Here is a 24,722-nt window from a genome sequence, read left to right on the forward strand (position 1 = left end):
CACTCCAAATTGGTATATAATCAGTAAATCAACCAGCTGGTATTTAACTATCGTGTGATCATACTGAGTTCCCAACCATAATATCTTAGAACCTTTGCCTGACAGGACAACATTAAACCATGCATCATATATGTACTTGAAAAGATTGCCCTGATGGATGTGACGACAGTTTGCCAATAATCTCACGGTACATAACTGTAACAGTTGCTTCATAGTGTGTATGTTGATTGGGTTGGAAGAGTCACGGTGCAGTGCAAGTTAGTTTGAATGTTGCTTTTCTTGTCATGTCAGTCCAATTGTTAACGATGAGAACATGCAAAGGAGAATAAAGGTTTTATGCCTGCAGGTGCATGTTTGCACGTTTCTAAGTAGGTGTGTGCCAAGGATGTATACATGCATATATGGGCATGTGAAGATGCCTGCTGACACTCTCTGTCTTGGTCCCCAGCCACCATTCTTTCCGTCAGATGTCCTGTTACAAATGATGGCTGTTGATGAGCTCCCCCAAAGTATCTGCTGTTATTGAGAGCAAAATGAACTGACATGTAGAAAGGACAGAAGGTGGCTATGGGTTTTCCAGGTCGTTTTGTGCTGTCATTTATGCCTTTCCAGCAAATATGGTTTCCAAGGTATTTCTTCTCAGCGTTGACTGTTGTTCTCCGACAAAACCGTGATACCAGCTTGCAGTCTGTAAAATCAGAGGACCAAAAATTACTGGATCAAATATTTATAAATTTGGCCATGAATTTTAAACCCAAGCCAAGCAAACTAACTGTGATGAACGGTTACTGCCTTATCATCATGTAAGGTGATGTCCCCTTTAAGACCGGGCTTGGAACCCTGGGGACTCCGCCTCTGGCTCCGCCCATCTGGGAGCCATACATAAAGGCCTGCCTCATGGTCTGTATAGCAGTCAGCTCTCGTCCATAGCTGTAGCATAGTTATTAGCCTAATAAAGCCTGCTTTACATTTTAATCTCTAAGCATCATTATTGAGGGTACCTCAATTTATTAGACTAAACTAGATTCAGGATGGACGCAGGCCTAAAACCAGAGAAGCTCAATCTGTAAGCACGAACGCCGGAGGCAAAGGAAATTTTTAAATACTGGCTGCGGTGCTTCGAGGCCTACCTGGACTCCTCAGAGACTCCCATCGTGGGGCCACGCAAGCTGTGCCTACTCCACGCCCGGGTGAGTCACAGAATCTCCGCCACGCTCGTAAATGCGACGACTTATGAGGAAGCGATTGAGTTGCTCCGCAAGCGGTTTGTCAAACCCGTCAATGAGGTGCACGCCCGGCATCTGCTCTCTACCTGCCGGCAGCGCTCGGGGGAATCGCTCAACGAGTTTGTTGAGAAACTCACTGCGCTGGCCAGGGACTGTGACCATCAGGATGTGACAGGGGAAGTCCATATGAACCTGCACATCAGGGATGCTTTCGTGTCCGGAATCCGCTCGACCTACATCCGGCAGCGGCTGCTCGAAAACGGGGCAGAAGACCTCCAGGAGACGCTAACGCTCGCCTCCTCGCTGGAGGTGGCCCGACATAACTTGGGTACGTACCCCACGGACTCTGCCAGCCTCCCCGGACTTCCTCAGACTCACCCGTATTACAGGCCTGCGCCACGCGGCGACCCACTCACCATGGGGGCACACCGTGCTACTTCTGCGGGCAGGGCCAGCACCCATGCCCACGCTGCCCAGCCTGCTCCGCGATCTGCAGCGACTGTGGGAAGAAAGGGCACTTTGCGAGGGTCTGCCTGGCCAGACCCAGGGGCCAGAAAAACAAAGAACAGCCAGCCCGAAAATCAGGCTCTCAGGCCCGCAGGCCTCGCAATGCTGCTGCGCACCGACCCGACACGCCCTCTTCTGACGCATCATCAGCCTCATGCGAATCTGGTCGGCGGCCATCTTCTCGACCCGACACGTGCGACCGACGGCAGCGGCCATTTTACGAGTCCGACTCGGCTGACGACTCCGACTACCCGCGTACTGGGTGCGATCACCCTCGATCAAACTCGGCCAAAACACCTGCAGAACTCCATGATGCAGGTCCAGGTCAACGGGCACGACACTGCATGCCTCTTCGACTCCGGGAGCACGGAGAGATTTATCCACCCTGAAACGGTAAGGCGCTGCTCCCTACGCACCCATCCCGCATCCCAAACCATAGCCCTCGCATCTGGGTCCCACTCGGTACAAATCACGGGGTACTGTATTGCGGATCTCTCGATCCAGGGTGCCAAATACACCCATTTCAAATGTTATATCCTCCCTCACCTCTGTGCCCCCCTGCTGCTCGGACTGGATTTCCAATGCAGCCACCGAAGCCTGACACTGAAGTTCGGCGGACCCTTGCCCCCCCTCACGGTGTGCTGCCTTGCGACACTGAAAGTCGCACCCCCCTCGCTATTCGCTAACCTCACTCCCGACTGTAAGCCCGTCGCCACCAGGAGCCGGCGCTACAGTGCCCAAGATATGGCTTTTATCAAGTCAGAGGTCCAGCGTTTACTGGGAGAGGGGGTCATCGAGTCTAGTAACAGCCCTTGGAGAGCGCAAGTGGTGGTAGTCCGGTCCGGGGAGAAGAAACAGATGGTCGTGGATTATAGCCAGACCATAAACCGATTCACGCAGCTTGATGCGTACCCCCTTCCTCGCATCGCGGAAATGGTCAATCGGATCGCCCAATACCGAGTCTTTTCCACGGTCGACCTCAAATCTGCCTACCACCAGCTCCCCATCCGACCAAAAGACCGCCCCTATACTGCCTTCGAAGCAGCCGGCCGGCGCTTCCACTTCCTCAGGTTCCCCTTTGGTGTCACAAATGGGGTCTCCGTCTTTCAAAGGGCGATGGACCAAATGGTGGACCAGTACGGTTTGCGGGCTACATACCCGTACTTGGACAATGTCACCATCTGCGGCCATGATCAGCAGGACCATGACGCTAACCTCAAAAAGTTCCTCCAGACCGCCCGAGCCCTTAACCTGACCTATAACGAGGGCAAATGCGTTTTCCACACCACCCGGCTGGCCATCCTCGGCCATGTCGTGGAAGACGGGGTCCTAGGTCCCGACCCCGACCGCATGCGCCCCCTTAAGGAACTCCCTCTCCCCTGCAGCCTCAAGGCCCTCAAACGGTGCTTGGGGCTTTTCTCCTATTACGCCCAGTGGGTCCCCAAGTATGCGGACAAAGCCCGCCCACTCCTAAAGACCACCACTTTTCCCCTCTCGGCTGAGGCTCAATTGGCCTTCAACCGCATCAAGGACGACATCATCAAGGCCGCCATGCACGCGGTGGACGAAACCATCCCTTTCCAGGTAGAGAGCGATGCATCAGACATCGCCCTGGCTGCTACCCTCAATCAAGGAGGCAGACCAGTAGCGTTCTTCTCCCGAACCCTCACCGCCTCCGCGATTCGACACTCTGCAGTCGAAAAGGAGGCACAAGCCATTGTGGAGGCTGTGCGGTGCTGGAGACACTACCTCGCCGGTAGGAGGTTTACCCTCGTCACCGACCAACGGTCGGTCGCCTATATGTTCGATAACACGCAACGGGGCAAAATAAAAAACGATAAAATTTTGAGGTGGAGGATCGAACTCTCCACCTACTCGTAAGATATCAAGTATCGTCCAGGGGAGCTCAACGAACCCCCAGATGCCCTGTCTCGCGGCACATGCGCCAACGTGCAGGAGGACCGCCTGCAAGCCATCCACAATGACCTCTGCAACCCGGGGGTTACCCAGCTCGACCATTTCATCAAGTCCCGCAACCTACCTTACTCAACCAAGGAGGTCAAGGCCATGGTCAGGGCCTGCCAGGTCTGTGCGGAGTGCAAACCGCACTTCTATCGGCCAGACAAGGTTCGGCTCGTGAAGGCCTCGGGCCCCTTTGAGCGACTGAGCGTGGACTTCAAGGGGCCCCTCCCGTCCACCAACCGTTATGCCTATTTCCTCACCGTGATCGATGAGTTCTCCCGTTTCCCATTCGCCATTCCCTGCACCGACATGACCTCAGCCACGGTGATTAAGGCACTGCACAGCATCTTCACCCTGTTCGGTTTCCCTGCTTATATCCACAGCGACCGGGGTACATCGTTCATGAGCGATGAACTGCGTCAGTATCTGCTCAGCAAAGGCATCGCCTCGAGCAGAACGACCAGCTATAACCCACGGGGAAACGGGCAGGTGGAGAGGGAGAATGCGACCGTGTGGAACGCTGTCCTTTTGGCCCTGCGGTCGAGAAATCTCCCAACCACCCGCTGGCAGGAGGTCCTACCCGATGCCCTACACTCCATTAGGTCACTCCTCTGCACGGCCACGAATGAGACCCCTCACGACCGATTGTTTCTCTTCCCCAGGAAGTCTACCTCCGGGGTCTCGCTTCCACCTTGGCTGATGGCTCCGGGACCTGTTCTTCTCCGGAGACACGCGAGGAGCCATAAAACGGACCCCCTAGTTGAAAAGGTCCGACTGCTCCACGCCAACCCCAGTTACGCCTACGTGGAGTACTCCGACGGCAGGCAAGATACGGTTTCCCTCCGGGATCTGGCGCCCGCTGGATCCTCCACCACAGACGCCCCTTCCCGCGCCGCTCCCCTGCAGGACCCGTCGCCCCCTACAACACACCCCCTTCCGGCCCTACCACCCGTTGGTGAGCTCCTACCCTGCGCCCCCCCTTTACACACCCCGCCGGCGCCGGCTCCGCTACTCCCGGCCCTGCCTAGTTTCTCTGCCCCGACCCGGACTGAAGCTCCGACCGCTGTGCTCCCGGATGTGCCCTCAACCGGGACGTCCGTGCCCGCCGCACCACCGCCCGAATTGAGGAGATCGAGGAGGACGATTCGGCCACCGAGACGGATGGACCTATGATGGCACTTCACCCCCGCCAGACTCCTTTTTAAACAGGGGGTGAATGTGATGAACGGTTACTGCCTTATCATCATGTAAGGTGATGTCCCCTTTAAGACCGGGCTTGGAACCCTGGGGACTCCGCCTCTGGCTCCGCCCATCTGGGAGCCATACATAAAGGCCTGCCTCATGGTCTGTATAGCAGTCAGCTCTCGTCCATAGCTGTAGCATAGTTATTAGTCTAATAAAGCCTTCTTTACAGTTTAGTCTCTAAGCATCATTATTGAGGGTACCTCACTAACCACACTGGCACTGAAATTATTTGGTCATGTTTTACAAGATTGCTTTCATTCCAACTGGAGTGAAAATAGAAATGTTCGAAAAGACTGTCATATTATTGAGCTCAGTGGTTTCCTGACTTGCGGGACGTGATCAGCCAACAGTTTGGGGTTGCCACCTCTGAGCCAGCAACGGCTGCCGTGGCGCTTTGACCGAGTGTTAATAGCTGTGAGGCCCCTTTAAATCGTCATGTTTTTTTTCAAATGGTGGGCATGGCCTAACTGACCTTGAGGCTTGAGGCCTGATTGTGGCTTCAAAAAAGCCAGTGAAAATGTAGGTGATTTTTAGATAGAAACCCAGCAGTTTACACAGACCCCTGTACCCACACACCCCAAACCGTAGAGTCCCTCGCACACTTACGCAGTTCTCCCTCACCCCCACTGTCCCCCACCTTAGGGTCACAGCAAATTTCAAGCTTCAGATGGATTCAGAATGGGAAGAAAACTGTGAAGCACTGATCAAATTCACTCCAACATCTATGTTCTATTTCAGCAATCCTATTCTGTCCACCACCCACAAGTTACCTGACTCCACCAGTGCTGGTTTAAATCCTTGCTTTCCCCATGCTGCCCCCACCCCTTCCCCACACACAAAAAAGCACAAGAATTAAAAAATGTCACGAAACGGAGTGGAGTTTTTTTAAATTTAGAGCACCCAATTATTTTTTTCCAATTAAGGGGTAATTTAGCGTGGCCAATCCACCTACTCAGCACATCTTTAGGTTGTGGGGGCAAAACCCTCGCAGACATGGGGAGAATGTGCAAAGTCCACACGGACAGTGACCCAGGACCGGGATCGAACATGGGTCCTCAGCGCCGTGGGCAGCAGTGCTAACCACTGCTCCACCGTGTCGCCCTTGAAACTTAAGAGTTAAACTCAATCATCGCATTATGTTATGGCCAAGAGAATCACCAAGCTTTCATTGGAGAAAAGAATATTGAAGTTGCTCTGACCATTTTGCCGAGATCTTCTACCTAAACTCACATACCTCTGCTTCAATGAATCAAGAATAGGAAGGTTGGTAAGCGTGTATAATGCTAATGTACAATCATTTGAGAGTCACTGAAAAGCACAAGTGTCACTTGGGTGTGAAAAGTGGCACGCTTCCCGCTGTCGCCACTGCTGGCCATTCCCAACATATATTGCAAAACTTAATCAAAATAAATGCGGGAGGTGGACCCCATGATGTCATGCTGCCCACCTTTTCCCGAGCAGCCAAGTGGGAGACAGGATAGACTGCCAGGGTTGATGAGTGAAGAGCTGGGTGTGTTGTGAAGAAAGGATGTTGGAAGAAGTGGGCACAGCAACTTTTTCAGACTAGGCCCCAGGTCCATGGTTGTCTTCTAGTGGACAAAGGATGCTCCTTAAGGAGGTGACTGCGAACATCCTTGCAACAACCAGAGACAGGGCCCCAACATCACTACACCAGCCACTTTCAGGCGAGGGCTGTCCTTGAGCAAGCGATTGGCCTGTTAAAGATGCAGCCCACCTCACCTTGGCCACTCTGGAGGACCACTCCAGCATTCACCTGAAAGGACATTGAGAATGGTGGTGGCTTGTTGCATACTTCATAATATAGTGCAATGGAGAGGCATTCACACTGAGGGTCCAGAAGCTGGCAAAAGAGCCTGAGCATCAGAGGATGAGGTGGAGAAGGAGAATGCCATCACCTCAGTTGGAGATGCCACTGAGGAGCAGGGCGACAATGGGTGACATCCTGGGATGGGCAGGGGGAGCACACCCAGGTACCTATGGCTGGGTTCATACATGATGCCATTGTCGATAGGAAACTCTTAATGCAGAGATGGTTCATTAAAGCAGCACCGAGGATCTCGCTTTACATACAGCAGCAAGGCCCTGGTGAGTCATCACCACATATGTGTTCATTAACATTGGGACTGCATCCCCAACATAAGACAATGCCAACACCAACCCTTGACATTCAATGCCATCAGCATGGCTGAATCCCACACCATCATTACCTTTGGGTTCACCACTTTCCACAGATTGGCCCTGAGATGCCTTTGACAGAGGAGCCTACAATTGTATGTTAGAGACTGGCAATTAACTGGAGACAACTTCCCCTTGTGTCTAGCCAAAGCCTATCCACCATCTGAAGAGTTCAATTTGAGGTGTGATTCTGGACAGAAAAGCAGCAATTTGACATTGTGTAGGAAAGCCACATGTGATCCACCACCCCATTCGCCTCCTCTGACATTCACCACCACCGCCAGCACACAATGACAACAGTGTGTAGCATCCTCAACATGCAGTGCACCGATCCTCCTTGTCGTCCCACCTACCATTATCCTATCCCTCTGCCACCTAGATAGATAAAGGCATCAATCTCATGGGAGCTCCCACACATTGAAACTTCAGCACCCTGAGCTGTGTTGAAACCACTGTGCCTTCACTGAGGCAGAGTTGAAACTGTGTCACTAACTTCATCACAGCACTAAGGGTGGACCTACAGCCGATGAGCTGCTGCTACTCAAAAGGTTGGATCTTCAAATATACCCATGGATGTACAACAAATGGTGTAATGGCCGGACCAACCTCATTCTTTACTAGACTAATACCTGCACTGAACATCTGAATGAAGACTTTGGCTTTCACCGCAGGACCTTCATAGCCAATCCCTTCACACTCATACCGTCACATTTTGATAGACTAATGGCTGCAGTCTCCATTACCACTGGAAAAAACCTGCTGCTTTATGCTTACCTGCTAATTATAGCTGTTACTGAACAATGACAGAGCCACATCCATTGCAGGCAGTGTTGAATGTATTTACAACTATTAACATTGTGAGCGTAAATGACACCACTGAGAACTCTTTAGTGGGGTAAAGTGGCACACTGCATTCGCAAACACTCCTACATAGTGCTGCTCATATTGCCGAGGGAAAGGTGGAGCCATGCTGCTCATTCCCATGGCAATGAGGAGTGTTCTGATCGTCCTCATTGTGCAGTGAGCCATTGCAGACATACCTGAGACTGTGGGCTCTGCATTTCTGCAGGGGCAGCCATTCATTGGGGCATGTACCACAGATGAGGGTTCTGGTGGAGGACCTGGGAAGCTGTGGAAGATGAGGGTGCTGAAATGTCGTTGGAGACCTCATCCTCCTCACGAACCTCCACAGCTCTGGCTTATCATTCAGGCAGGTTAGATGGAGATGGCTACTGAGGCACAGCTACCAGTGCGACGCAGCATGGTAGCATAGTGGTTAGCACTGTTGCTTCACAACTCCAGGGTCCCAGGTTCGATTCCCGGCTCAGGTCACTGTCTGTGCGGAGTCTGCACGTCCTCCCCGTGTCTGCGTGGGTTTCCTCCGGGTGCTCCGGCTTCCTCCCACAGTCCAAAGGTGAACAGGTTAGGTGGATTGGCCATGATAAATTACCCTTAGTGTCCAAAAAGGTGGGGTGGGGTCACTGGGTTACGGGAATAGAGTGAAAGTGTGGACTTGGGTAGGGTGCTCTTTCCAAAGGCCAGTGCAGACTCGATGGGCTGAATGGACTCCTTCTGCACTGTAAATTCTGTGATTCTGTAATATCCTTTTGTGAGAATGTAGGTCCTCACAAGCTCCATGAAGATCAGTACTCATACTCTGAGCAGCCTGCTTCAGGCAACTGAGTGAGCCTTAAACCCTTTGCAGGGTGTCACTCTGCTCTTGCATACACTCAATGTGAGATTGCATATGTTTCTCCAAGAGATTAACCATTGTCTCAGGGTCAAAGTTCATGCAACCAAGTCTCTGGGACAAGGTAGAGCTCATCACCACAATGGACTCCTCCACTCGCTGTGCGTTGTGCTGTGACAGATGTCTACAAATCTGCTGCTCCAATAGTGTGCCCCAGAAGGTGACTCCTGAGGCCCTACCTCGATGCCCACAGTCATTGTGATTGCCCACCCTCCTCTGAGGGGGACAGTGCTCAGATGTTTCTGACTCAGACACCTTCTCTTGCTCCCTGGTGCAATGCCCATTACCATGCGCCACCGATTATAAACATGCTGCATCCCTCCGATCAGCTAGTATCTGTGATAGCCGAGTGTGGGCTGCTCAGATATGATGGTAGTCCCTCGGACATCGCTTTCTCTTTCTAATGCCCGAATGCTGACCCGGCTCATGGGTGGGGGGTCGGGGGGGGGGGGGGGGGGGGGGGGGGGGGGGGGGGGGGGGTCGGAAGGGGAGGTGAGAAGTGATGGGAGGGGTGCAGGCAAACTGCAATAGGATATGTGTGATTCAAAAAAGGCCAGAGTAAATCTTGGATATTTTGAGGACACATTCAGATCGAGGCCAGTGCCTTCGAACCAGAACCCTTAGCCTGCAACCCATCCTTTGTATTCCCCCACAAACCAACTTCTTAATCTGCTTGTTACACTAACACCATCACCTCCACCATTAACACCGTGGTAGCATGGTTCTTTAAGGGGGGAGGGGTGGAGTTCTGGGAGGGTCATGTGACCCAGTGAGCCAATGGGGCATGAGGGTGCGAACCGCTGGGGGCGAGAGGTTGTTTCCCAATTAGTTAGGAGTTTGAAATCTTTGAACATGACAGCTATTATCTCACTCTCTGTATATAGCTTATTGTTTTTTAACAAACTGTTCATTTGTTAATCTACCTGATGGTCGTCATCTATCAGGATACTATATTGGGAACGAGGATCAACCGGAGTGCCTTCCTGCTACTACAGAAATCGAGAGAGCAGACCTCGTATGAATACTTTCCTCTGAAGATAACTTGTTCAGCAGTCTGTGGGGGACGGAATGCCCCTTTTTGGCAAACTAGAATCACAGAATCATAGAATTTACAGTGCAGAAGGAGGCCACTCGGCCCATTGAGTCTGCACCGGCTCCTGGAAACAGCACCCTACCCAAGCCCACATCTCCACCCCATCGCCGCAACCCAGCAATCCCATCTCACCTAAGGGCAATTTATCATGGCCAATCCACCTAACCTGCACGTCTTTGGACTGTGGGAGGAAAACGGAGCGCCAGGAGGAAACCCACGCACACACGGGGAGAACTGCAGACTCCGCACAGACAGTGACCCAAGCCAGGAATCGAACCTGTGAGTCTGGAGCTGCAAAGCAACTGTGCTAACCACTGTGCTACCCTGCCACCTATCATTCGACTCTAACACAGAGCAATGGGCACTATATGTTGAGCGTCTCCATTGTTTCTTCAAGGCCAATTAAATCGGGGCTGGGGGGAAGGAAAGCAGTGGATAATGCTGGTAATGGTCTGCAGGGCTCACACTTACAACCTAACTTCTCCAGATACGACCAAGACTCCAAAACATTCGAGGAGCTGGTGGAGTTAGTCAAGGGACATTATCGTCCAAAGCCTCCGTTAATAATGCAGTGTTACAAATTTAATTTGTAGCAAGGGCCCTGGGGGACACAATCACGGTGTTCATGGCGTGCCTACAACAAATGGCTGAACTATGTGAGTTCGCGCCTGTGATGGGGTCAAAACCACCCTTACGGAATAGGTGTGTTTTGACCCATAAAATGGAAGGTGGAGCAGAAAGGTCCATCTCCTATGCCTCAAGAACTTTGACTGGTGCGGAACAAGTTTACTTCCAAATTGAAAAGGAGGGACGAGCTGTCATATTCGGAGTCAAAACATTCCACCAATAGGTCTATGAATGACATTTCCTAACTGTTACCGACTACAAACCCCTGTTGAAGTTATTTAGGGAGGATAAGCCCATTTCCCCCATAGCTTCAGCCAGGATCCAACGCTGGCCTCTATTGTTATCAGCCTATGAGTATACGCTTCAATATAGGCCGGGCACCCACATTTCGAACACTGATGCTTTGAGCCTCCTTCCCCTACCTCAGCGTACCATCGCCACCAGTACCACAGGAGATCATTTTTGCTTTGCACTTTCTTGATACATTGCTAGCATCGGCGAGGCAAGTCACGCTTTGGACCCTAAAAAGCCCCTTAGTATCTTGAGTCAAGCACATGGTCCATCACGGCTGGTATTATGATAACAGTTCTGAACAGCTACGATCCTTTCAGACCAGAAAAGACTAGTTAAGTTGTGAGGACAGCGCATTATTATGGGGAGCAAGGGTGGTCGTTCCCACCCCTGCAAGGCAGCTATTGTTACAGGAGCTACACTCTGTCCATCCTGGGATGATGAAGAGGAGGGTGCTCGCACGCAGTTATGTCTTTTGGCCCGGGATGAACATCGACATAGAGAGTCTGGTCAAACAGTGTGACCAGTGTCAAGTGCAGCAACGTTTGCCATCTGCGGCCCTCATCGTCATGTGTGCAGGGGTCATTTCTATGGAGAATGGGTCTGCCGGGAAATTTCCCAATTCCGTGTGTCCCCTCATCAGAGAAAACCTGGCCTGCAGTGCCTAAGATCTAGCAGGGCGTTAAACATCAGTGGGAACAGAAAGAAGCAGGCTGTATCCATTTGACATCGGTAAAGTGGGTTGACTTTGCCATAAATGGTGAGTAGGAAATCCTCATTTCTTGATAGTTTTTACCAGATCACGAAATGCCACAGACACTCAACACTATGGCCACAGCACCTTCAACAATGAAATGGAGCCTGAACCTGCAGTTGGAAGTGTTAGAGGGTTTTGTGAACATCCCCTTGAGCCTGCTCTGCTGGAGGTACTGGGTTAGAAAGCACGACGCAACATGGCAGAGACCTACAGTGGCCCGGCGCGGAGGAAGATAGGTCCCCACCAGGGTAATCTCGCCTGCCGATCGGTAAACTCTGATCGCAGGCCCGGCCACCGTGGAGGCCCTCCCCTGGAATCCCGCCCCTATTTTTTAAACTCTGTCCCCGAGTTCTAGTCTCTCTCTGTAATGGATGTAGTGATTACGGTGCCGTTGTCTCTTTAAGACAGCACAGCAGAAGAGGGTCACCTAGCTTGAGGAACCAATGGGGACCAAGAGCTGGTGATCATCCCAGAGGGTGGATTTCCCTCTTGGGCAGAGTACATCTGGCATGTAAGGACTTAAGCATCCGGGGAGTTGCTGCTCCCAGGCAGCCGGGGCCTACTAAACTCTGCACCATTTTTCCTTGTTAACAAACACCCTTTGTGTTCCTGACGAAGCCCGTAGTGTGCAAACTGTTACACTGGCGACGAGTGGATTATGAGGACACTGCCTATGGCTCGAGGCATGTGATTAGTGAGATGTTGAGATATAGTCAGACCCTGAGGGACAAACGCAGAGCAAGCCCCTTAGTATTGCTCTGTACAGTCGGAGGTTTAGAAATATATAGAACAAAGGGTGAAGAGAAAATAACCCTCAGAAGCAAGGGCCATGATTTTGAGTTTAAGGAAAAGTGGAACTTAAGTTATGGAAAAAAGACAAAGTGTTGCTGTAAAGTTTTTAAAAAGGGAACGGGAGAGCACAGATTGAAGAACAATGCCCCAGGGAACTGCAGGGCCTGTCACAAAAGTGCAGGAAAGTGAAGAGGCCGAGGGCACGATCCAATAGCCACACTGCGCCTTAAAGTCTGCTCGCCGCGGAGCAGCGTGGCCAATAAAAGCCAGGAGACGCTGCTCCCAGGATCTGCCTGGCTCGCAACGCCTCACGAGACCTAACCAAAACATCTGGGAGTTGGTCTTTCAGCTGGCTTACTCCTGGCTTGACTGTGAGCAACTGCTGTGGAGCCGTTTAAATGCAGTGCCCCCTTGGCTGATGTGCACAGATGACTCCTGGGGCTGGAGAATCAGATGCTTTGCACCTCAGGCGTGGCGTTTTTCATGTGGGGAAAAATAATTATTTTCAAATTGTCTGAAGGTTGCGATCCGGATCGTGCCGCCGGGGCCCGACAGAATCGCATTGATTTTTGCACCATAAATGGCACTTTGCCAGTTTTCAGAAAATTCTGCCCATTAAAATAAAAGAATTACCGCCCCCACTAAAAGGGTGGGCAGCAGACTGTCATGTGAGGATGTGAACAAGTTTGTGCAGTCATACTGGCAACAGTAATGTCTCAGTTGCAGCTGCATTGCAAATGGGACCTGTTCCATGGTGTACGTGAGAGAGGTGCTATTCTGACTTTGCACTTCCACCAGCGAGCTACCCCCACTGCAAGAACCTATTGGAAACACAACTGCACGATGGACATTTTAACTGGTTGGAAAATCATGCATTGTGTCTTCCAAAGATGGGCAGGATTCTCCATCAGTGGTATTCTCTGCTTCGCTGGCAGCGCACTCACGCCCACAGATTTCCCAACGGCGTAGGGGTGACCACAATGGGAAGCCCCATTGGACGGCTGCCGGGACGGAGGATCTCGCTGCCGTCGGCGGCACGCCGAGTCAGAAAATGGGTCTGGCGGACTGGAGAATCCCACCCAGGAAATTAGCCTGTAAATTTCCAGACACATCAAGCACCTACAGACTTACTGCATTGTGCCGAACAGAAAATTCAGGGCAATACTACCTACCTGGGTGCACATCAGAGCAGACTGTAGACTGCGTCAGTGTGGTGTACAAACCATTAACAGCATCATCATAGTGTTCTGCGTAGAACACATGCATCTCACTGGGAACGCTGGCTAAACTGGCCAGTTCTTTCCACCTGTAGATGGCATCACAAGGAATGGGTGAGGAGCAAGGCAGCAATTGTTGTTCACAAATTAAGTCAACACCACAGCTTTCTCTCAGCATGTTAATACATTCTTACCCTGGATGTTTTACTCCTACAGCAAATATTGTCATTCCACTGTTCTTCGCATACCTCAAAGGCACTGTTGCATTGTCTTGTGATTTACCATCAGTAAGAATTATAATGATTTTCAGAGCATCTTTCCGTCCTCCATGAAACCCTTTGAGCAGCCCATACTTTATTGCTCTGCCAATCTCAGTGCCACCGCCCCTAAATGAAACATTGAGAGAAAACCACAGGTTAAGTCTTTCAGAGAATCTTTGAAGTTTGCATTTAAAGATGAAGTTATGGCTCTACCTTCCAAGAATGTATCTCTGGCACCGGCAGAGAGTTTTATATTAATGATTACTTTCCACTTGTTTATTCACAGGCCATACTTGCCGAAAGAAAATCCTTTTGATAGCTTCTTTGGTTTCTTCTCTTGTGGGATATGTTTCTAAACCAAACTCCACTTTTGGTTTTGAACTGAACTGAATCACTCCAATACGAACCTATTTGAGAGTAAACAAAGACTGGAATATGGTACTAAATTTGATTTGAAGAGAGACAGAGATGTGACTATAGCTACTGTAAATGTTGTTGTGAAATCTGAATTACATAGAGCGCGGTCCAACGGCCATGCTACACTGGAAAAGCAGCTCGCCGCAAGCAGCATGGACGATGAAAGTCGGGAGATCCTGCTCCCGGGATCTACCCGGCTCACCTTGCCTCGCGAGATTCAACGCGATCTCGTGAGATGTTGCAATGTAAATCCTGCCCATCGTAGGCGGGTTTGCGTTTTGGCAAAGCTGCATATTGGAGCGAGGCAGCTAGTCTCACTCTAATGTGCAGATTCCCAAGGCACCTGAGGCTTTAGCATTCATCCCCTTTGCCTCAGAAACCTCGGAGACCGCAGTTCAACACTGGTCCCCACAACTGGGGACCAGACAGAATGGCACTCGTGGGAGTTTCTCAGGGGATCAGAGGCGCCCAGCTGCATGCCCTTTGGGCACAGTGGTGCCCTGGCACTGTTGGGCCCACCTGGACATTCTGAAACTCCGGGGGGACGCTCTCATAGTGTGTTCGACTGGGTGGGTGATCGGGGATCGTTCTGGGGGCCTAGGAGATCAGGACGCTATTTTTAAATTGTCCCCCAATCTCTCACTACACTGGAGAGGTCAGGTGAGCGGAGCTCCCCACTGTACAAAATGGGGCTATGTGTGGCCTTGGCCACGTGTTCCTCATTCAGGCCCCTTACACAATGCGAGCCACGTTGAATAGCCATGTGTTTCTTGGCACTGTAAATGCTGGAAAACATGCGGCTAAAGGTGCTCGCTAAGACTTTGCTCCCCTTTGGGAGAATCGCATCCACAGTTTTTATGCATTTGATCAAATTTATGTTTTGATCAGACTTGTTAAACATATGTTATCTGAAACTGTATCCAAATCTCCAGAGGTACTTGACTGACAAAACATAAATTTTAAGTTTGTGACAAATGTAGTTTTTTGCACTACATAACTGAATGTCAGGTTTTAGACATGTTAATCCGTGGCCCAACTGATTGTCCAAAGGTGACGTATTATTTCACCTGAGCAACATCTGTCGCATAAAATGATGTGAAATATTGTTGCTACCAATACTATGATGTTCTTTGCCAAGGAGCAGAATGGCTGAAATCCAGTTCTGTGAATTGGTTCATGATAAAATGGGAATCCTTTGAACTAAAGCATTTTGCTCAAAGGAATACTTTATGGTAAGAGACTTCAGGGTGGGAGTCTGTAAATTTTTATCCTTAAATATTAAAATAATATACAGCAGAATGTTATTTTTCAAAACATCTCTTATTGGTTTGACTCCGTTGGTAGGATTCTAGTCTCGAAGGTTAAGGGTTCAAGTCTACCCATGGACACTTCAGAGCAGAGCTCAAGGCACCATCTTGCAGATGAGACATTGAACTGAGGTCTCAGCTGGGAGATCATGTCAATGGAAAAACACCATGTTGCACTATCTGAAGATCAGCCAAGAGTTCTTCATAGAATTATAGAAATTTACAGCACAGAAGGAGGCCATTTGGTCTGTTGTGCCCACGGAAAAGTGCAAGTCGAAAAGTAGCCATCTGGCCTAACATCACTTTCTAGCTCTTGTAACGTAGCCTTTTTAGGCTGCATCATTTCAAGTGTGGATCCAAGTACTTTTTAAAAGTTATGAGGGTTTCTGCCTCTAGCATCTTTCCAGGTGGCGAGTATTGATATTATTCCCACCATCATCAAAACCCACTGTTTGTGGGGATTGTTCTGTGTGCGAATTTACTGCTGCGTTTGTCTACGTAACAATAGTGACCACACTTCAAAAGTAATTCATTAGATGTGAAGCACTTTGCGATGTCTTACGATCATGATAAAATGCCTGGCACACTTCTGGATTTCTGATTATGACAACAAGGCTTTAAAGTAATATATATTTTTAAAAATATACTATTTAGCTAAATTTAGATTCTGCTCATTGGAATGATAGGACAGCAAGATTTGAAGATGTGGATTTAGATTCAGGTAGGGTTTCTAACCCAGTGCGCTTCAGTATATTAAAGTGTTTGTTCACACTATTGCTCCTTTATTTAAACTCAGCCACTAGGTATGGATAAGATTTGCTAATTGCCAAGGTATTTTCACTGACAACATTAAGATGAACAATCAGTTAAAAACAATGCATTTGCACAAACAAATCAATCCAAATTTAGAATAAACATCGGTGTTTCAATTTTCCAGCTCATTTTATTACATTCATTCTCTCTTACCCTGTCAGGATTAATATCAAGAACATCGCACAGTTTGGCAGCAAAGTGCTTTGATCGTTCAAAGCTTCCTTTTCCTATGCTGTGGGATCCATCCATCAGCAATAAAATGTCAATAGCTGACGAGCACTGAATTACTCAAAAAGGAAAGAAAATATGGTTGAGTGTTCACAATTAATAGTTTGCAAGTATGCAAGTAATTATGATAACGAGACATATTTTCACATTCAAATGTTCGTATAAGTTCATGCAAAACATGGCACAATAATGCAAATATTTTATTAAAATATTTAAAGGAGGGACAATTCTTGTAGGAGGTCTTGAGTTTCAGTAGGTAGCACCCTGCCTCTGAGCCAGAAGCTCTGGGTTCAAAACTCACTCTAGGACTTGATGTCCAAGGAAGCTGTGCCCATAACCTGGCCAATCAGATTGAGGATCAACTTGTATATCCTTCCAATATATGGCAGTGACAGCAGGACGGATTCCTGGTCAGGCATATGATGGAATGAAATTTGAGCCTCTCTCATCACTATCCATAGCTCCAGGCTGAAACATACATGTAAAAATGTATCCATAGCTCCAGGCTGCAACATACATGTAAAAATGTATGTTGCCACAGCAACTTGAACTCTTTGATGGGCTGGTTAGCTCTGTTTACTGGATAGCTGATGTGGATCAAATTAGTGTCAGTAGCGCAGGGTTGAATCCCCGTTCTAACTGGGGTGGATTTGGGACCTGTCTCCTGGCCCTAGCAGTGGTGGAGGTCATGGCGCTCTGGGTCAGACCTGCATGTGAGCAGAGAACTCAAGAAGACTGTTCTTATCACAGAGTTTAAAATAGTGATGGGATGTCGATTAATGACACATAAACTGATGCAAGTTGGGTCATCAGGAAAGGGTTTGACAAAAACTTTTCAATGATGGATTGAACAAGAATTCCTCTAAACATGTGTTCAACGCCATAGGGGTTTCCCTTGACTGCCTCATGTATGCAAATAATATTCCATCACTTTGTACTTGGGATATTGTATGCAAGTGTCAGGCACATGGAATACAACATAACCCCAGCTGATTGAGTTTTACCGCTGATGCATTTACATTGTTGGCTTGGTATCAACAGCAATTCCACTCTCACTGACAATCTGTAATCCAAACACAGCAATATTGCCTCATCCAAACGTGATTGGCATCTCCATCCACTATTCTCCTCATGCGCTTGTCTTATTCTGTACAGTACAGACCAGCAAAGTGGTTTTAAAAGACCTTTCCTGGGCAAGTTATTTGAGCAGGGTATCAGTGTCAGTGAAGCAGTTCATTCCTAACCTTGCTTCGCACACGACTGCTCTTCGCCACCTGGTCAAAAAGACAACGGAATTCGAGTGGCTACCCGCACACCAGAGTGAATGGGAGGAGCTCAAGGTCAAGCTCACCACTGCCCCGGTACTGGCATTTCTCGATACCACACGGGAAACAAAGATCTCAACTGACGCCAGCCTGTCTGGCATTGGGGCGGTACTCCTGCAACGGGACGACACCTCATCATGGGCCCTGGTCGCCTATGCGTCGCGGGCCATGACCCCCACAGAACAGCGCTATGCGCAGCTCGAGAAGGAGTGCCTGGCCTGTTGACTGGCATCGACAAGTTCCAGGACTATCTATATGGTCTTCGGCAGTTCACTGTGGAGACCGACCATCGCCCCCCCAGTCGGCATCATTCAGAAGGACCTCAATGACATGACCCCTTGCCTCCAGCGCATTCTGCTCAAGCTCCGGAGGTACGACTTCCAACTTGTCTACACCCCGGGGAAGGATCTCATCATCACAGATGCTCTGTCCAGGGTGGTCAACACACCGTCCAACCCGGAGGGGTTCGTTTGTCAGGTCGACGCACAGGTAGCCTTCACATCGGCCAATCTGCCGGCCACTGATGCACGTCTGGCCCACATTCGCCGTGAGACTGCGGCTGACCCCCTTCTATAACGTGTGATGCGCCACATGACGGAAGGGTGGCTCAAGGGGTAGTACCCACAATTTTAAAACGTCCGGGACGACTTGGCCGTCATTGATGGTGTCCTCTTGAAGTTGGACCGGATCGTGATCCCACACAGCATGCACCGGCTTGTCCTCGAACAGCTGCACGAAGGCCATCTCGGAGTTGAAAATTGCAGGCGGAGGGCCCGAGAGGCTGTGTACTGGCCGGGCATCAGCGACAACATCGCCAACATGGTGCTCAACTGCCCCACCTGCCAGAGGTTTCAGCCGGCCCAACCCCCTGAGACCCTTCAGCCCCATGAGTTGATCACGTCCCCCTGGTCGAAGGTGGGCGTAGACCTCTTTCATGCGCTCGGCAGGGACTACATTATTCTTATTGACTACTTCTCAAGTTATCCAGAGGTCATACGCCTGCACGACACAACGTCAACAGCTGTCATCCGGGCATGCAAAGAAACCTTTGCTCGCCATGGAATTCCGCTCACCGTCATGTCTGACAACGGGCCTTGCTTTACGAGTCAAGAATAGTCTTCCTTTGCCACTTTATACAACTTCACACACATGACGTCCAGTCCCTTGCATCCTCAGTCGAATGGCAAGGCGGAAAAGGGCGTCCACATTGTGAAGCGGCTCCTCTGAAAGGCTGCTGATGCCGGATCTGACTTCTGTTTAGCTCTGCTGGCCTATCGCTCGGCCCCACTGTCCACGGGCCTCTCGCCAGCCCAGCTGTTGATGGGTCGCACCCTCAGGACCACTGTGCCGTCCACTCATGTTCCTGACCTCGACCATGCTCCAGTATTGCGAAGGATGCAACAACAGCGTGCTCAGCAGAAGGTGGCACATGACACTTGGGCGACTGATCTTCCTGCCCTGGCGCCTGGAGACAACCTGCGCATACACCTACCGGAGGGTGGCTGGTCGGCAACCGCCGAGGTTCTCCGCCACGTGGCTCCCCGCTCATTCCTGGTTCGTATGCCTGATGGCTCCATTCGCCGCCGTAATCGGCGGGCCCTTCATCTGGTTCCGCGTACGCTACAGGATCATGCACCGGTGCCACAACCTCCTGTTGTCCCTGATGTCGACTTTGTTGAGCTTCCTGCCACTCTGCCTCTTCCTCTCTCGACCGTGGCCAGATCCATTCCTCAGCCGGTGGATCCTGACCCACCCTTGAGGCGGTCAACCCGAATTTGTCGCCCACCTGAGAGATTTGACTTATGAGCCTGTTAGCGCATTGGCCTCACTGAATTGTTTTACAGTACTGTTAACGAGTTTCTTTTGGGGTTTTTTTCTTGTCGTTCATTGTTCCAGAGTTTTCTCTCGTCGTTTGCTGATTGCATTTGTTTTGTTATTGGTACAATCTCGTTGTTCTGTTGCACCTGACACCTTCCTATGTATATAGTTTAGCCTCATGTACATGTTGTAAATATTGCACACACATACTCAGATGCACTCAGTACACATTTCTATTTATTCGCATGTAAGCACATATCCTTGTGAAAGGGGGGGATGTCATGATATCCACATCAGCATATCATGGTGCAATCACACACACACTGATGGACAGGCAGTTGGACCAACCAACACACACACAACATCACAGCCAATCACCAGTGAGAGCACACGCACTATAAAACAGGGAACGCCACAGTTCCCGCTCATTCTACCAGGAGATAGCTCAGAGCACAGAGCTCACAGCGCGCCACTCAGACATAGACCATGTGCTGAATGCCTCACTAAGATAGTGATAGGGCTTGGTTCACAGATTAGCTGGTGAAGCACGTACCCAAGCCAGTAGTTAGTTGTTACCGTTGATTAGACAATAAAAGAGAGTTGTACCATCTACAGCCGTGTTGGATCATTTGTGCATCAGAACACCCAACACAACAAAGGGCACTATTTGGTAATAAAGCAACTTTAGAAATGACAGGAACCTGGGGCGAAATTCTCCGGAAACGGCACGATGCCCGCCGACTGGCGCCCAAAACGGCACAAATTAGACGGGCATCGCGCCGCCCCAAAGGTGCGGAATTTCCGCCCCGCCAGCTGGCGGAAAAGGCCTGTGTTGCCCCGCCAGCTGGTGCGGAAATGACATCTCCGGGCGGCTCATGTGCGGGAGCGTCAGCGGCCGCTGACAATTTCCCACGCATGCGCAGTGGAGGGAGTCTCTTCCGCCTCTGCCATGGTGGAGACCGTGGCGGAGGCGGAAGGGAAAGAGTGCCCCCCCACGGCACAGGCACGCCCACGGATCGGTGGGCCCTGATCGCGGGCCAGGCCACCGTGGGGGCACCCCCCGGGGCCAGATCGCCCCGCGCCCCCCCCCCAGGACCCCGGGGCCCGCCCACGCCGCCTTGTCCCGCCGGTAAGGTAGGTGGTTCAATTTACGCCGGCGGGACAGGCAATTTATCGGTGGGACTTCGGCCCGTCCGGGCCGGAGAATCGAGCGGGGGGGGGCCCGCCAACCGGCGCGGCGCGATTCCCGCCCCCGCCGAATCTCCGGTGCCGGATACTTCGGCAACCGGCGGGGGCGGGATTCACGCCAGCCCCCGCCGATTCTCCGACCCGGCGGGTGGTCGGAGAATCTCGACCCAGATATAACACCCTTCTGGGATCAAAGCACTTTTGAATATTACAAGGAAAAAATGTAATCAGAGTTCGATGAGCTGAAGTCACGCTCAACATGAATATATAGTCGTGTTAGAAGTAATTAAGGTTAAAGGTACCTTGAACAATCAAGAGGAAAACAAAGTTACTTTACGATAATGTCATATGAACTTAATAACTGCTAGAAAGGAAATATAAACGCTAAATCGGTAACAGCCAGCAGAGTCAGCTCTCATAGCTGCCCTAGGTCATGGGAAGGATAGAACACAGAAACTGAGCGGAACAGCGAATCCATCAAGAGAAAACCAAAAGCTAAAGAAGAAAGATTGTCAAGGCAGGCCTGAAGGTCCAACAACTGACCAGGAGGATCCAAAGAAAAGATCTTTTAACCCTTCTGTAAAAACTGTGATTTCATCTTTTAAAAGAAAAAATATAATAATAAAATAACTTAAAGTTTTTACCTGAAACAGTGGTTATTACAAAGTTTACTTTACTTACTAAGCAACGCGGGACCCAGGATCAATGCTACTAAGTGGTAAGTAGATGCAATCTTCTATGAAGATACGGGTTATACCGGGAAATAACTTGAAAATATCGATTGACCCGAATAGCATCCACCTAAATCTGCATTGGAGTCAGGGAGTGAGAATCCCTGTTCAGCATTTAGAATGTCGAATTGGCCCTTTTTGGTGTTGGGGGAATTCTAAGAATAGTGTTTTTTTACTTCTGTATGATGGAATATTTCATACTAAATAAAACAGAAAACATTGGTAACATGGAAAATTTGAGAAAAGAGTTTGAGGCTGGAAACCAAAATCAGGTTAGAAGTCTTCAGAAGTCCCATTTTCTGAGGGTGAAGAGAAATTGGGATGACGGAAATTAGAAATTGGTTGATTTTTTCAAAAGCTTCTAAGGCAGTCAACTGATATGTTTGCAAATGATTCCCTGACCCGCGTAAAGGGAAACAATCATTTGTCAATGGGTACCCCAACCTGAGAAATGTTGGAAGAAATGAAATGAAATGAAAATCGCTTATTGTCACAAGTAGGCTTCAATGAAGTTACTGTGAAAAGCCCCTAGTCACCACATTCTGGCGGCTGTTCGGGGAGGCTGGTACGGGAATCGAACCATGCTGCTGGCCTGCTTGGTCTGCTTAAAAAGCCAGCGATTTAGCCCAGTGTGCAGAGATATTGCTGATCATGAAACGTCCAAAACTCATATTAAAGTTACGTGTGGGTTCATTCAAAGATGTAAATTATCTAAAAGAATTGATTCTGCACTATTGGCTCAGTTTGAAAAGGAGTGCTCTTATTGGAGGAAAGTGCTGCGACGTGTTGTTGCCATGGTCAAACTGCTGTCTTCTTTGGGACTACCTCTAAGAGGACATGAATTCTACAGTGAATTTGATGGGCTTCTCAAAGAGCATTTGAAAAGTTGTCCATATTGTGGCTGAGAGAAGACCAACCTTTTAACACACCAAACCTACGATGACTTCATCACTAGACAGAGCGGCTCAGAAACCAATTCACGAATGAAGTCGAAGATGCCAAATACTATTCCAGAAAGTTGATTCAACACCTGGGGCGAAATTGTCCGGAAACGGCGCGATGTCCGCCGACTGGCGCCCAAAACGGCGCAAATCAGTCGGGCATCGCGCCGCCCTAAAGGTGCGGAATGCTCCGCATCTTTGGGGGCCGAGCCCTAACATTAAGGGGCTAGGTCGGCGCTGGACGAATTTCCGCCCCGCCAGCTGGCGGAAAAGGCCTTTGGTGCCCCGCCAGCTGGCGCGGAAATGACATCTCCCGGCGGCGCATGCGCGGGAGCGTCAGCGGCCGCTGACAACTTCCCACGCATGCGCAGTGGAGGGAGTCTCTTCTGCCTCCGCCATGGTGGAGACCGTGGCGGAAGCGGAAGGGAAAGAGTGCCCCCATGGCACAGGCCCGCCCGCGGATAGGTGGGCCCCGATCGCGGGCCAGGCCACCGTGGGGGCACCCCCCGGGGCCAGATCGCCCCGTGCCCCCCTCAGGACCCCGGAGACTGCCCGCGTCGCCTTGTCCCGCCGGTAAGGTAGGTGGTTTAATTTACGCCGGCGGGACAGGCATTTTAGTGGCGGGACATCGGCCCATCTGGGCCGGAGAATCGTGCGGGGGGGGGCCCCCCAACCGGCGCGGCGCGATTCCCACCCCCGCCGAATCTCCGGTGCCGGAGACTTCGGAAACCGGCGGGGGCGGGATTCACGCCAGCCCCCGGCGATTCTCCGACCCGGCGGGGGGGTCGGAGAATCTCGCCCCAGATGTGAGTCATGTGGACCAATTAACATTAATTTCAAGATGTGACCAGCGATGATGAAGGTGTAGAGCGATTTTGTGTTTGTTTTGTCCAGCTATAGTCCCACACTTCTGAATGTCTGGAAACATCTGTTTGGAAATTATTGAACATTTAGATTTGAACATCAAAAATGATTGTTGACAGATCTTCGATAATGCTGCAAATATGGCAGGTCTCAACAATGCAAGCCCCTGTGCATTATTCATCGTATGTTCCAGTCACTTCTTGAAATTAATCTGCAGTGCTGCAGCTGAATCCTGTGAAGAGATTGTACATTTTTTTGACTTTGAACAAAACATGTATGCCTTTGTTTTGTTTTCCATGCACCGGTGGAATATGTTGCAATCGAGCTCGGCGCAGGCAAATGGAAAACATGTGACAGTCAAAAGAATTTGTGACACCAGGTTGTCCGCTTGTGCAGATGCTGTTTTGGCTTTCAAAATAAACATTGCTGATATAAAGGAAACCTTATTAGACATAGCTGTATCAAAAGCTGAAGCAAAATCCTTTGCAGAGAAGTTTGAAAAGTAGGATATTGCAGTTTTAACTCTTTTGGGAAACCATTTACTTCAAAGAATTAATACGCTGCAAAATGTTGATACAACTTTATTGAATGCTGCACAATTGTTAGGCTCAGTTAAAGGTTTTGTCATGGAAGTTCAAAATAAATATATCTCGGTGGAAGCAGGGGCACTAACATTAATAAAAAGTATAGGTCTCTCTGAGGAGGAGTTAGTTTCGGCAGTGCAGTTTCGGGAGCGGCTACAGGGAGCAAGTGGTGCTGGGAGAGGTAAGTACTGTTTAAAAACTTCCTTACCTTGCAGGTCAGCTGTTAGTTTCGGCAGTGCAGTTCCGGGAGCAGGCCTATTGGCTGACTGTAAATCAGGAAGGATACAAAAGGTGTGGCTGAAGTGCCTTTAGAAACAGAGTGCTGGAAGCAAACAGAGTGTATCTGAGTTTGGGTAAGGCTGAGTTCGGGTAAGAGGTGAGTGAGGGCTGTGTTTTTTGGTGTTTGGGGTTGAGTTTCCCCCCCTCCAAAAAAAACACCAATTGATTAAGTAAATTAATTAACTGGTTAAGGGAATTTGGTGCTCATCTCAAGGAGGTGCACAGAAGCAGACCTGTGAGGGAGTCTCGGGAGCAATTACATCACAGCCAGCAGGTAAGTGATTGGCTTGTGACTGGTAAGTGA

General features: G+C 49.9%; 1 protein-coding gene across 1 annotated transcript in view; it reads right to left on the reverse strand.

Annotated features, from left to right (window-relative positions):
• LOC140409387 (von Willebrand factor A domain-containing protein 2-like) overlaps nucleotides 1-24,722 on the reverse strand; it is a 78,061-nt gene that overhangs the window by 25,845 nt on the left and 27,494 nt on the right. Inside the window, exons 4-8 of the mRNA XM_072497836.1 lie at nucleotides 16,614-16,747; nucleotides 14,221-14,330; nucleotides 13,858-14,049; nucleotides 13,619-13,752; nucleotides 544-688 (exon numbers count right to left, since the gene is read on the reverse strand). Coding sequence (XP_072353937.1) covers nucleotides 544-688; nucleotides 13,619-13,752; nucleotides 13,858-14,049; nucleotides 14,221-14,330; nucleotides 16,614-16,747 — 715 coding nt within the window. The remainder of the gene's footprint in view (nucleotides 1-543; nucleotides 689-13,618; nucleotides 13,753-13,857; nucleotides 14,050-14,220; nucleotides 14,331-16,613; nucleotides 16,748-24,722) is intronic.

This window comes from Scyliorhinus torazame, chromosome 3, assembly GCF_047496885.1.
Source record: "Scyliorhinus torazame isolate Kashiwa2021f chromosome 3, sScyTor2.1, whole genome shotgun sequence".
NCBI lineage: Eukaryota > Metazoa > Chordata > Chondrichthyes > Carcharhiniformes > Scyliorhinidae > Scyliorhinus > Scyliorhinus torazame.